The sequence below is a fragment of the Typopeltis vanoorti genome, chromosome 12 (genome assembly GCF_054136105.1).
Source record: "Typopeltis vanoorti isolate ZY-2024b chromosome 12, IOZ_Tvanoo_1.0, whole genome shotgun sequence".
Taxonomy (NCBI): Eukaryota; Metazoa; Arthropoda; class Arachnida; order Uropygi; family Thelyphonidae; genus Typopeltis; species Typopeltis vanoorti.
In genome coordinates, this window is record NC_143560.1 from 112,598,094 (window position 1) to 112,611,620 (window position 13,527).

A 13,527-nucleotide genomic window follows, 5' to 3' on the forward strand; every position below is an offset into this window, starting at 1 on the left:
CTGGCCGAAAAAATGGGCTTTTCATCCCTCAAAACACGAAAATCAAAAGAACACATCCCTGTCTGCTTGGCGGAGTAGTCCTACTGTGGGCAATTAGATTAAACATGAATTTCGCCCCTTGTGAGACCATGACTCAGTTTATTGGAAATGTGAAATGGTGTGAAGAGTTTCATTGCATGTTTGGTGTGAAGAGTTTCGTTGCATATTTGGTCTCCTGAGCAGGGCTTCCGGATTATCTAACGCTTAGTATACCACCGTACCATGTATTATAGTTTGGCAACCTGTTGATGGGATTCACATGAAGTATATATTTTATGCACTGGCTTCACAGCCTCACACGCTCCCGCTGATATTTATAGCCAGTCATTTGCGTTCTATAAATTGCTGTTGTGTTCTGGATTCATGACTTCAGTTACGTGCGCTCACACACAACAGCTGATCAAACAGTCAGTAGTCGAATTTTCCAATAATTAAAATGCTGTAAGCGCATGATTTCCAGTTACTTCTCTCCCCAGACACGGCACTGATGCGTTAGATTTTTACAATCGCCCGTTTGTGGGGGAAGGAAGGGGGTTAATATTACAAAATATTACAAAATAAAGAAACTGAAACCTGTCCACAATGTATTTGCAAAGGAATTTCACTCGAATCATCAATTGACAAAGCAAGACACATACAGATCCATACTTCTGGATATCTGAATTTTGCTGGAAAAAAAAGTTACATCTTCACTCATAATGTCGAACGGCGTCACTTTGTTTATTTATTAGTAATACATAAGATGAAACTATCACTGAAAATGGTCCTATACAAATTAAATAGCTGTTAAGAGTCCGAAATGGTTGGCTGAGTGGAGATCGCCTCCAAGCAATTGCATGTGGATTCAATCCCATAGCGGACAGGGACGTTTGTTCAAGGAGGGAGGAAGGTGAAGACGGAAGAAAAGTAGAGAATGACTGCTAGGATGATGTTTTGGTAGGAACCAACAACGCAGCTAGGTTTTTCGTACCTTTTGCAAATTCTTAGCTGCTCATTCGTGATACCGATTTTTGACTCTTTTTTTTATCGAATGAATACAAGCTGAAGGATGTACGCCTACACAATAAAAAAGCATACAAAAGCTGAATAAAATTATGGTAATCTCTGTATAAAACAAAAAGGAGGAAAACTGAAGGGAAAAGCGGAACAGACAATTTTAAGTATCCATTATTTCTCAAGATTTTACTGGTCTCTCGCTGGTAAATGATTACGAAGGCAATAAGTATTGGGTTTAGTAAGAGGAGCCTTTCTTTTGTTATTGATGTAGGTATTTAAAAATTGCAATGCCAGGATGTCGGCTTGAGGGTGATGACTAAGTCAACACCTCTTCTACACCTTCATGAGTAAGACATCAAGATGTAGAAGAAGAGAACACAAGAATGGGCAGAAAGTGCTACCAATAACTCTGTAAAGAGATCAAATGGCGCAACTACAATTTGGGAATGAGCGAAGTTTTTCACATTTAGCTATTTCGAAGTCTGAGCAGGTTTAGTTTCAGTACATTGCCGGTCTGGATAACCAAGTGGTAGCGTACATGCTCTGCAATCAATATGTTGCGAGTTCGAATACCCCGACATAGGCATGAATGTTTGCGAAGGTTATAAATCGGAAGATGAATTTCATCCCCTGGTGTGCGACCACATGCCCGATGAGTAGCGGCCTGCCGTGGCTTGAAAAAGTTCCTGCTCTAGAACAGGGTGGTCGAGTTATGCAAAACAATAAAAAACATTTAAAAATATTTATTATATTTAGCGTATTTATAATAATACAAGAAATTAATGAGCAAAACTATATGCAGATTGACAGTTCAAATAACCAATCGATAGTACTATTTGGGAATAAATAGTAGGAATAAGAAGGGGAGAGAGAGAGAGAGAGAGAGAGAGAGAGAGAGAGAGTGTGTGTGTGTGTGTGTGTGTGGAGCAGTCATCAGTAATATGATGCATTGTCTGCACAGCGCCACAAATAAAAAAAAAAAAAAAAAAAAAAAAAAAAGGGGGTGGGGGAACAACGGCCTTGTCCGGTCCTAAATCTGTTTAGGTGTCTTCAGAGGTGTCTAGGTAGATTGAATCCTGGAAGTCTGACAGCTGGATCTGTGACCAGGTGCTTGCTTATGTTAAATGCATTTGTTACACTTATAGGAGAACGAACACTCAGATAATATTAAATGTTAAACCCGTATTTATTATTTACTTCCAATAATTAAAAATAAGATGGGTAAATCACCGTATAGATAGAGTGTCAGAGCTATTTCGTGATAACTTTTACGACGGATCGCGGAAAACAGACTTATAGGTTTGATTCTAATTACCAACTAGAGGAATCTTTTTTTTGTTGTTTATTTTTTGGCTCGCTTTCAGTCAATTACGTAATTTTTATTCTCCCAATTTGGATTACGCACGCACACACACACACACACACACGATAGTGACAGTTGACTCCTGCATTCTTGTCACCACCCTCTTATGACGCCAACGATGGTGAAAATAAGATAATTCTTACCTACAGCATTGATAAGGGCTAGAATATATAACCTAAGATTCCCAAAAGTTGTGGCTTCACATGCCATGTAGGTAATGTGGACAATAACAATCAATATGCTGCTCACATATAATACATCAGAAATGAAAGATTTAAATACGCAAAATCAAAAATCAGAAATTTGCAGGTTCTCACTGAACTCTCTAAAGGTAGTTTGAACAACACGTAACATAACACATTTCAAATGTGAAACTAAACGTTTCCCAGAAGAACAAATAAGTTATAATCACATGGAGAGAAACCAATATACGCAATTAAATCAAAATATGAACAGACCGATGTTAAAGAATTAAAAAAAAAAAAAACGTTATCTAAGGAAGTTAAAAATATACTACTGATTATCTAAATTAAGAAGTAATAAATGTATATCACTTAAAAACCACTGAATAATGTATAACAGTGAAATATGGATGAAGCAAAATGTATAATTTAAGTTTTATTCGCAAACAACAGAGATTTCGAAGTTCTTAATTACACAAACCATTATCATCTGTAATTTAAAAAAACGTATCGTTTTTTCTTCAAAATACAACTGCTGAATATTCTTCTATATTTTATTTTTTATTTTCTGGATTTTATTTATTTCTTCTTATTATTATTATTCTTCTTCCTAACCTGGAATTTAGGCCATGTAGCCTGTTCCGGTCTCATGCCATCTCTTTCTTGGTCTTCCGAATCTTCTTTTTCCACTTATTTTGTATCTGTATAATATTTTTGGTAGTCTGCTGTTGTCCATTCGATTTAAATGTTCTAGCCGTTTTTGTTTATACTGTCTTATGTAGTAATTAATTGGTTTTATTTTCAGGGATTGTAAGATTTCTTCATTTGTTTTGTGGTCCCACTTGGTATATCCAGCTGTTTTTCTGAGGAACTTGATTTCTGCTGTTTGAATTCGTTTTTCATCTTTCCTTTTCATGGTCCATGTTTCGCTTCCGTATAGTAGAGTTGGTTTTGACAAGACATTATATAGTCTGATTCTAGTGTGTTTTTGTACCAGGGATGGCTTAAATATATTATTTATTATGCCGTTTACTTTGACAAAGTTTGATATTTTAGTGTCTATGTCTTTTTCTTCTTCGTATGATAGATCACATCCCAAGTATCTGAAAGTGTTTACTTGTTCTAGTATTTTATTATCTATCACTATTTTACTTCTTATTGGGTTTTCTCCTTTGCATGCCATTATTTTTGTTTTTTCTTTGGATATTGTCATATTATATTGCTTTCAGATATCATTTAATGTTTTTAATGATCTTTGTAAGTCATCTTCTGATGTAGCTAATACTATTTGATCATCTGCAAATAGTAGTGTATCTATCTTCATTTGTGGGGTCATTTGTATACCAAATGGGCTATGCTGTTTCCAGATTGTTAATATTTCATTTATATATATATATTGAAAAGCAGAGGTGAGAGGGGTATATCCTTGTCGTACTCCTCTTGATATATCTTTCCATTCTGAGGTGTGTTCTAATTTAACTGCTAGTTTATTTCCTGCATATATTTCTTGAATAGATTGTAAAAGTTGATTTGGTATGTTTAAATCGGTTAATATTTTAAACAATTTTTGTCTACTAATTTTGTCAAAGGCTTTTTCATAATCAATAAAGGCCACGTGTGTTTCTTTTTGAAATTCTTCTCTTTTCTATTAATAATTTTAAAGTAAAAATTGGATCTATGCAGGATCGGCCTTTTCGGAAAATATTTTGTTCTTCTAGTAATTTGTTTTCTACAATGCTGCTTAGTTTCTCTTTTAATATTCCTGCATATATTTTATATCCTGTATTCAGCAGGCTAATTCCCCTATATTTATATTTTATTTATTTATAATTTATTTATAATAACTTTTATTTATTTATTTTATTTCATATTTATAATTTATTTATAATAACTTTTATTTGTTTATTTATTTTATTTCATAGCTTTTTTATTTTAAATTATTTTTTTCAGGTAAAACATCTGGTATCCTCCTACGTCGCTGCTAATCCTGCGTTCCAGAAACAATATCTTTCTGGAGAACTAAATTTAGAGCTTGTCACAATGGTAAGTTGTTCATTTGATAATTGCAATTCACATTTGGCTGGTTATGCAAAATTTTAAATTTGAACAGGCGAATGTGCAAAACTATTGATAATTTATGAGGTTAAAATCCACGGTTGTATAACTAATACAACTGACCAATGACTTTGTTCGATGTGTTTATGTATGGAATAATATAAATTATTATTCCTCTTATAATGCTTGGTTAAGCTAGTAAAATACTGGATTATTTATAAATATTAAGTACGTATTAGAGTAGCGCTCAACGTCATGACGTGCAGTTTCAATGGCCGTTTAGCGGAATGAAAACCTGCCTCTTCCGCATACGACTAGCTAACTTACCATTATTTTAAAACTTCTTATAAAAGGTTCCTACATTTGCCTAGAAGGGATTTAAATTCGGATGTTCCCAATGATTTCTTTCCGACTGCACAACGGGAGCACTCATTGTTGACCATAGAACACTGTGTGTGTGTGTGTGTGTGTGTGTGTGTGTGTGTGTGTGTGTGTGTGTGTGTGTGTGTGTGTGTGTGTGTGTGTGTGTGTGTGTGTGTGTGTGTGTGTGTGTGTGTGTGTGGAAGGGGGGGGGTTCTTTCAAGAAAAGGAAATGTAAATGAAAATATAAAAAAAAAAAAAATCAGCTAACGCCTTTTTATTCCCGTATATACGGGAGTAGGCGAGGCCATTTAGCCCTATCTAACTTTTGGAGACTGAGTGGGCAGTTCAATCTCCACTGGTACCCAATCAGAGACAGATGGCCCAAGGCTATCACTAATTAAGCGGTACGCAGTGAAGAGAGACGGCTCAAATGTGCCGCCATCTCGTGGTTTCTAACCCTAACACAATATATTTAATGTCTGAAATAATGTGGGTTCTACGGTCGATTTTCTTGAGTTTACAGGACGAAAAACCCGAGTTTCCGGGAGGAAAAACCTGCTTGCCCGTGCCAGAGATCGACTAACTCGGGAACCGGTCGAAAAAAGGCTTAGAAAAATTTCCTCTAGTCGCCGACTAGACTCGAAACCAAGACTTCCTTCGTGCGGCCTAGCGCGATGGTGTGCAAACGCCACATCCACTGAGCTACACAGGCTCTTTGAAAATATAAAAAGAACCAAAAATTAAATGAGACAGTTTAATGACCCTGGTGTGTTTCTCTGTGGGATAACTTCAATAGCTGTAAATGCTCAAAGAACTTGATAATACTTCACGAGAAAAAAAATAATAATCTCGACTTGAAATATTAAAATATTCAGGTTTTATTTAATAAAATATACTTTTATTAATTCAAACAGATTAGTTGTATTGGCGATATTTATTAATTATCACCCGGGCAAGAACCACTAGGGTGATTTTGAATTAACAGGTTTGTGCATAGAAAAGAGTAATGAAGGCGATAGAAGATGCAGTTGAAGAAACAGTACCAGAAGAAGAGAAGATCAAGAAGAAATGGATTACATAAGAAACACTGAAGTTAGTACAGGAGAAAAGAATGTTGAAGATAAGAAGGGATATATCAGAACAAATAGAAGAATAATATAGAAGAAAGTGTAATGAGGTGAAAAAAGCAGTCAGAATGGATAAAATTAAATGGTTAGAAGCCCAATGCGACAATATAGAACAGTACTATGGAGAGCATAAAACAAGGGATGTATACAAAATGATCAGAACCATTAATAGATAATAGAAAGTGGCAACCAAAACAGACCACAATTAAAGATGAAAAAGGCAAATTATTCATGAACAAAGAAAAAATTGTACAGCGGTGGACGAGATACTGTAGTGAGTTATATGAAGAAAAACTAGATTCAGATAGCGTTGGGAAACTGACTGAAGAATTGATGCAGATATCACCACAAAGTAATGAGCATGATATGGAGATTTTAAGAGGAGAGGTAGAAAAAGCAATAGGACGGCTAAAAGACAACAAGACTCCTGATAACGCTAACATTACTGGAGAAATTATTAAATATGGTGGTGAAAGTGGTTAGAATTTAGAATGAAAAATAAAAAATAACGGCCGATCCAAGCGTTATCGCGTGGACGTCGCTAACTAAATAAAAAAATTAAAAAAAATTGCCCACCCCACGAAATTCCAATTTTCAGCTTGGCAATGAAAGTGTTAATTTCTTATTTGAATTTCAGACAAACTAATTTTTTTCAAGATGGCAGCCAGTTGCTTGAGATTTTTCCCAGTGCTCTTTTATCCAATTTTGTACTCTATCCTATAGACCTTAGGCGGAATCCACAAGTTTGGTGTGTTACATTTACTGGAATACGTGTGCCCAAAATTAACTTATTCTATGGGGGGGGGAATGCCTCAAAAAACTGGGGGGGAGTTCAGAGTAAGAGGGAGAAGCCTATATAGAGAATGTGTGTTTGGTGATCCTTTATCGCGGAATAATTTAGAGAACAGCGCGGATAAAAATCGGTATGAAGCTATTGTAAATACTGAAATTTGTTGAATGTATATCAACACCTAGCAGCATCTTCTAAGCCACGAAGCGATAGTTCTATCATTTTTGTTTACCAGGGTTTCTTTTCTAACTGAAATTCGTGAAATCAGTTTCCACTGCACTAATTTCGCGAAACATTTTTCTTTATGATTTTATATCACATATCAGTCTCCGCAGCTCAGTCGGTATAGACAAAGTCCTTTGGTCAGAAAGACCTAAGGATTTTTTCACCCGGAAACTCAGGTTTTTCGTCCCTCAGAACAGGCAAACCGGCCATTGAACACACACACACACACACACACACACACACACACACACACACACACACACACACACACACACACACACACACACACACACACACACACACACACACACACACACACACACACACACACACACACACACACACACACACACACACACACACCGATAACAGTCATTCATAAAATACATATTTAATCTCTCATTCGGAGGGCTCAACCTGTAAGAATAAACAAAAAATCTCATATCAACATTTTCTTTCGATATCGTTTAGATATATTAATTTCAGCGGAAAATGAATTGCAAAAAAAAGCTTTCTATATTAAGATGAATTTAAAAAAAAATGTGCATAAAACTTAAAAAACTAAAGTGTGCATAAATGTTTCATTCTAAATTTAGGGAACTCTGGCTGAACAAATTCGAGCAGGTGGAGCCGGAATTCCAGCATTTTTCACTCCGGCTGCGTATGGCACTCAGATGCAAGAGGGTGGAGCTGCAGTTAGATTAAATACTAATGGAGCAGCAGATGTTGTCAGTCCTCCGAAAGAGGTACTCCTTCTCTGATTCATCTTTATAATAACCCATTAAAAACAACTGCATTATACGTACATACTAGTAATTTTATCGTAAAAGGTCACCAAGCAGTTAAACATACATAACAGAGTTTTTATTTTACACTATAAATGTGTTTTGTTTGTTGTGTGTAATTAAGTGTATCACTGTAAAAAATAATTTCACAAAAATTGAAAGGTTAAAATAAATAAGTCAAATAAATTAGCAATATGGAAGATAATATAAGAATTTTTATATAAGAATTTATATATATATATATATATATATATATATATATATATATATATATATATATATATATATATATATATATATATATATATATATATATATATATATATGAATATATATATGAATATATATATATATATATATATATATATATGAATATGCCTTATGAATAGTGCAATCAATAACATATGTTAATTCTCCTAACGACTTAAAATACATATTTAATAATGGATGTTTTCAATACAGTGATATTAAGGCCACATGGTGTGGCCTTAATATCACTAACAAGAAATGAGTGGCAAGAAATCCTTTGGAATTATTAAACATAAATTTTTATTTTGTTCAAATTTCGGGTGAAAAAAAATGATATCGTATGCGAAATTTCAATTCTCCAGGTATTTCTTGCAATATCTACTAACAGCTCACTTTTCCAAAATCAGACATGTTGCGATTCTCTAGAAAGGAGTCGGCAATCCTTCAGTCACAAATGCGCAGCTTCGAGTTCATTTCATGCGGCTGCAAAATTTCTTAACATGCTCAAATGATACAAGTATAAGACTGAAGTCTGAACTCGCTTATAATTTAATATCTAATCAATATTTTTAATATATTTCACTGGAAGCTTCACCATTGTTAGATGATAACACAAATTCGTAACGTAAAATACTACGTCCAAAATATTTATTCAAAAAACAAACAAAAAAAACTCAGTTTATATGCATACAAATATACTTGAGTGAAAAAAAGAGAGATTTTACTTTTACTCCTAAAAGTAAACGTATGCATTGTTTACTTTTAGGAATCAGTCGGACGTTAAGTTAGCTAAGTACTATACATTTACACAGTTAAGGGCGTAGTATACACATGATATAAGATACTTGAAGGCAATGTTACTTTATTTGACATAATTGTAAACTGTCACAAGAACTTACCAGTCGTATAGTTTGCATTTCAAATAATGGGGTTTTCTTCTATGATTTAGAGTGACATATAATATAATCACAGAATGCTATACTGATGCAGTTATATTGTTCAAAATAAGTCACAAAATAATCTTACAAAACATAACACTAACATCCACAGCCGAAAAAATTCCCGCTTAGCAAACAGTTGAAAGGCGGCGCTGTGTTGAATGATTATTGAAACTCGGTAACAATCTAAAAATCTTAAATTAATTTTATAAGTGATTTTTAGTACACTTGTATTGAACGATTTACTTTACATTCTAAAAATTGCCATTTCATTTTATTAATATTTTTTGTATAAATATGTATGCTGAATGATTTACAAAACCAATCTGTGTGGTTATCTAAAAATCACCAATAACTATTAATATGCATTAAACCAACAGGAATCATTATTGCTATTGACTTTCAAAATATAATCATTTAATTATAGAGTACAATTATTTAACTTTATTCTGTTACTTTCTTTTTATATGCTAATTATAAATAACTATAAAAAACTGCATTATCAAATGTTCTTATGTAGATAATTTTTATTATAAATTTCTGCAGAAAAAGTAGAAATATTTAGCATTTTTATGCAAAATATTATTATTATTATTATTATTATTATTACGGGCAACTCCAAGCAATCCTTAGACTCATCGAGGGAGGCCCTAAACAACTACTCAACATCCACACAGTATCTATCATACTTTGCCTTGAACTCATTCACAATCATGGCACCCACAACAGACTCTGGCAACTTAATTCACTCATTCACCACTCTAAAAGTAAAAAACCTAGTTCTAACACCCTTGTTCTAACCACACTCTTGTCCAGTTTCCATGGATGGCCCCTAGTTCTCCCACCACCAGTCCTGTTCTGAAAAATATTCTCCGAATTAATCTTATAAAAACCATTCAGTAATTTGAATGTCTCAATCGTATCACCCCTTTTCGGCCTATCAACCAATTTCTGCAACCCACAAATCTTTAACCTGTTCTCATACGGTTCATTCCATAGACCTGCTATCATCTTCGTCACTCGTCTCTAGATCCTTTCCACCTCCTTCCCATCAAGAAAATACCCTGTCGCCCATATCTGGGCACAGTAGTCTAGATGGGGTCTTATCAAAGCTCGATACAGAGGAACAATAACTTGTTTGTCTCTGCTTGTTAAAGTATTTCTCAGCAACCAAGTGATTTGATGAGCTGATTTAGCCAGTTTTGCGATGTTCCCCCCTTTCAGTTCCCTTTCCACCAACACTCCCAAATCCCTGACCTCATCAATCTCCTGGAGTAAGGTTCCACCAATGTGATATACTGTTGCTAATCTTTTCACTCCAAAATGCATAATCTTACACTTTGCCACATTAAATCGAAATCCATTTTCATTAGCCTAGTCCTCCAAGCTATTCAAATCATCTTGCAAAATTTTAACATCCTGTGAACTCACTATTGTTCTACCTAACTTTGCATCATCAGCAAACAAGTGAACACCTCCTCTCAGATCCTTTCCTATATCGTTAATGAACAAATTGAAAAGTAGTGGTCCAAGAACAGAACCCAGCGGTACACCACTAGTTACAAGCCGTCTTTTGGACTCTACTCCTGAATAAACCACTCTCTGATATCTCTCCGTCAACCACCCACCTATCCATCTCACCAACCCTATATCCACCCCATATGCTGCAGTTTACAGATTAGAATTCCATGTGGTATCCTATCAAAGGCCTTAGTAAGGTCCAGCAGTATCACCGTATACCCATTACCTTTATCCAGTTCAGCCGTCACTGTGTTATAAAACGTAAGCAAGTTAGTGAGACATGATCTACCCTTCACAAAACCATGCTGTCACCTATACAGTATCCCATTTTCATCTATCCATTCCTGTATTTTTCTCTTGACTACTTTCTCCAAAACCTTGACAACGACTCCTGATATGCCGATCAGTCGGTAATTTGCAACAACAGTCTTTGAACCTCCTTTATGCAGTGAAACTATTTCCCCTTTTTCCACCCCCCCTCGGGACTAACCCAGACCCGAGACTCAAATTAAACAAAATCGTCAAAGGTGGCAATTCTTTAGCCGCTTAACGTAAGACCCGAGCTGTTATACCATCCAATCCCACAGATGTATTCACGTTAAGGTTTTGTAATATACTATTCTGTAATATATACTAATATACTAATAAATACGCTGTAATATATTACAGAATATGCTATTCTGAATATACTATTCTGTAATATTCTGTAATATACTAATGATTATGGTTAAAAGAAGATGGATAACATCAGTACAGCAATGTCAAACTTTTCAAGAAGCGGATATAGACTCGGACCATAGTTTAGTGATTGCAAACATGAAGTTGGAATTAAAAAAAGAAATATAAACCCCAACATCAGAATAGAAGAGACACAGCACGAATAAGTGAAGCAGAAATAGGAAGAAGGTACAGAATAGTGTTAGAAGAGAAACTTAAAAGTGTGGATGGAGAAAGGAAAAAACTCGAATTTAAGAGTTTTGAGTAATGAAGGTGAGAGAAGATGTAGTTGAAGAAACGGAAGAAGAGAAGATCAAGAAAAAATGGATTACACAAGAAACACTGAAGTACAGTGTTTCTCGTAGTACAGAAGAAAAGAATGTTGAAGATAAGAAGGGATACATCAGAACAAATAGAAAAGCAATATAGAAGAAAGTGTAATGAGGTGAAAAAAGCAGTCAGAATGGATAAGATGAAACGATTAGAAGCCCAATGCGACAATATAGAACAGTACTATGGAGAGCATAAAACAAGGGAGGGATACAAAATGATCAGAACCATTAATAGATAATAGAAAGTGGCAACCAAAACAGACCACAATTAAAGATGAAAAAGACAAAGTATAGATGAATAAAAAAAATTGTACAGCGGTGGACGAGATACTGTAGTGAGTTATATCAAGAAAAACTAGATTCAGATAGCGTTGGGAAACTGACTGAAGAATTGATGCAGATATCACCACCAGGTAATGAGCATGTTATGGATATTTTAAGAGGAGAGGTAGAAAAAGTAATAGGACGGCTAAAACACAACAAGACTCCTGGTAACGATGAAATTACTGGAGAAATGATTAAATATGGTGGTAAAAGTATGGTTACAGAAATGCATCAACTATGTAGTATGGTATGGAAAGAAGAGAAAATGCCAGAGGAGTGGGTGAAATCAATATTAGTAACATTATAAAAGAAAGGAAATAAGCTAGAATGTAAAAATTATAGAACAATTACCTTGATAAGTCACCTTGGTAAAGTGATGATGATCATATTGACAGAAAGATTGAGAACACAATTGGAAGCATACCTTGCAGACGAACAAGCAGGATTTAGGAAGGATAGAACTACAATTCAACAGATTTTGACAATGAGGTTAATAGCAGAGAAAGCTAGGAGAAAAAATAAAAACATATATACTTGCTTTGCTGATTTTCAGAAAGCATTTGACAGTATTGACCATAAAATGACATTAGCAGTTTTGGAATCCTATGGAATTGATAAAAAAACTAATAGATATATTAAATGATGTTTATCAGAATGCAGTTGCAGCAGTTAAAATAGGCAAGGCGATGATTTGGGGAAATGGTTTAAAACAAGCAGAGGTACTAGATAGGTAGTCCCACTATCACCAAGCATTTTCATCGCACATTTAGAAAGAGCAATGGACAAACTGAAGGAAGAATACCAAAGGAATATCTGTACACGGAATGAGAATTAACAATCTGAGATTTGCAGATGACATTGTTATTATTGAAGAAGCCGAAAGAGAACTACAAAAAACACTGAGACTGTTAAATGAGGAAGGGAGGAGATTTGGACTTGTTATGAACTTGGAAAAAACAAAGGCAATGGTATTTGGTGAGAAGAACATGAAACAAAAGATACAAGTGAATGGAACTGATATAGAAAATGTAGAACAATTCACATATTTGGAAAGTAAACTGACATATGACTTGGACTGTAAAAAAGAAATAAAGATCAGGATTGCAAAGGAAAGAACAAATCTGAAGGCCATGGTTAACATCTGGAAAAGTAAAGTGATTAGCCTGCCAACAAACCTAAGAGACTGGAAACATGCATCTTCAGTGGTGTACTGTATGGATCTGAAACGTGGGTAATAAATAAGGAATCAAGAAAAAGAATTTTGGCATTTGAAAGAACTTGTTACAGGAAGATTCTAAGAATAAGATGGATACAGAAAATCCAATGAAGAGCTCTATCAGAAGATCCAACCAAAACAGAGTCTAATGCAGAAGAATATAAAACGGAAGCTGCAATTATTTGGACACATCTGTAGAATGAGTGAGGACCGGAAAATAAAGACAATTATGTTTGGTATTTTGGATGGTTTAAACAGAAGAAATAGACCATACAGAGAATAAATAGACAATATAAGTCTGGTGT

At 34.6% G+C, this 13,527-nt stretch overlaps 1 protein-coding gene across 1 annotated transcript in view; it reads left to right on the top strand.

The window, feature by feature from the left end:
- Positions 1 to 13,527, top strand: part of LOC150101140 (succinyl-CoA:3-ketoacid coenzyme A transferase 1, mitochondrial-like) — a 155,207-nt gene that overhangs the window by 25,036 nt on the left and 116,644 nt on the right. Inside the window, exons 4-5 of the mRNA XM_090402085.1 lie at positions 4,531 to 4,623; positions 7,737 to 7,886. Coding sequence (XP_090258211.1) covers positions 4,531 to 4,623; positions 7,737 to 7,886 — 243 coding nt within the window. The remainder of the gene's footprint in view (positions 1 to 4,530; positions 4,624 to 7,736; positions 7,887 to 13,527) is intronic.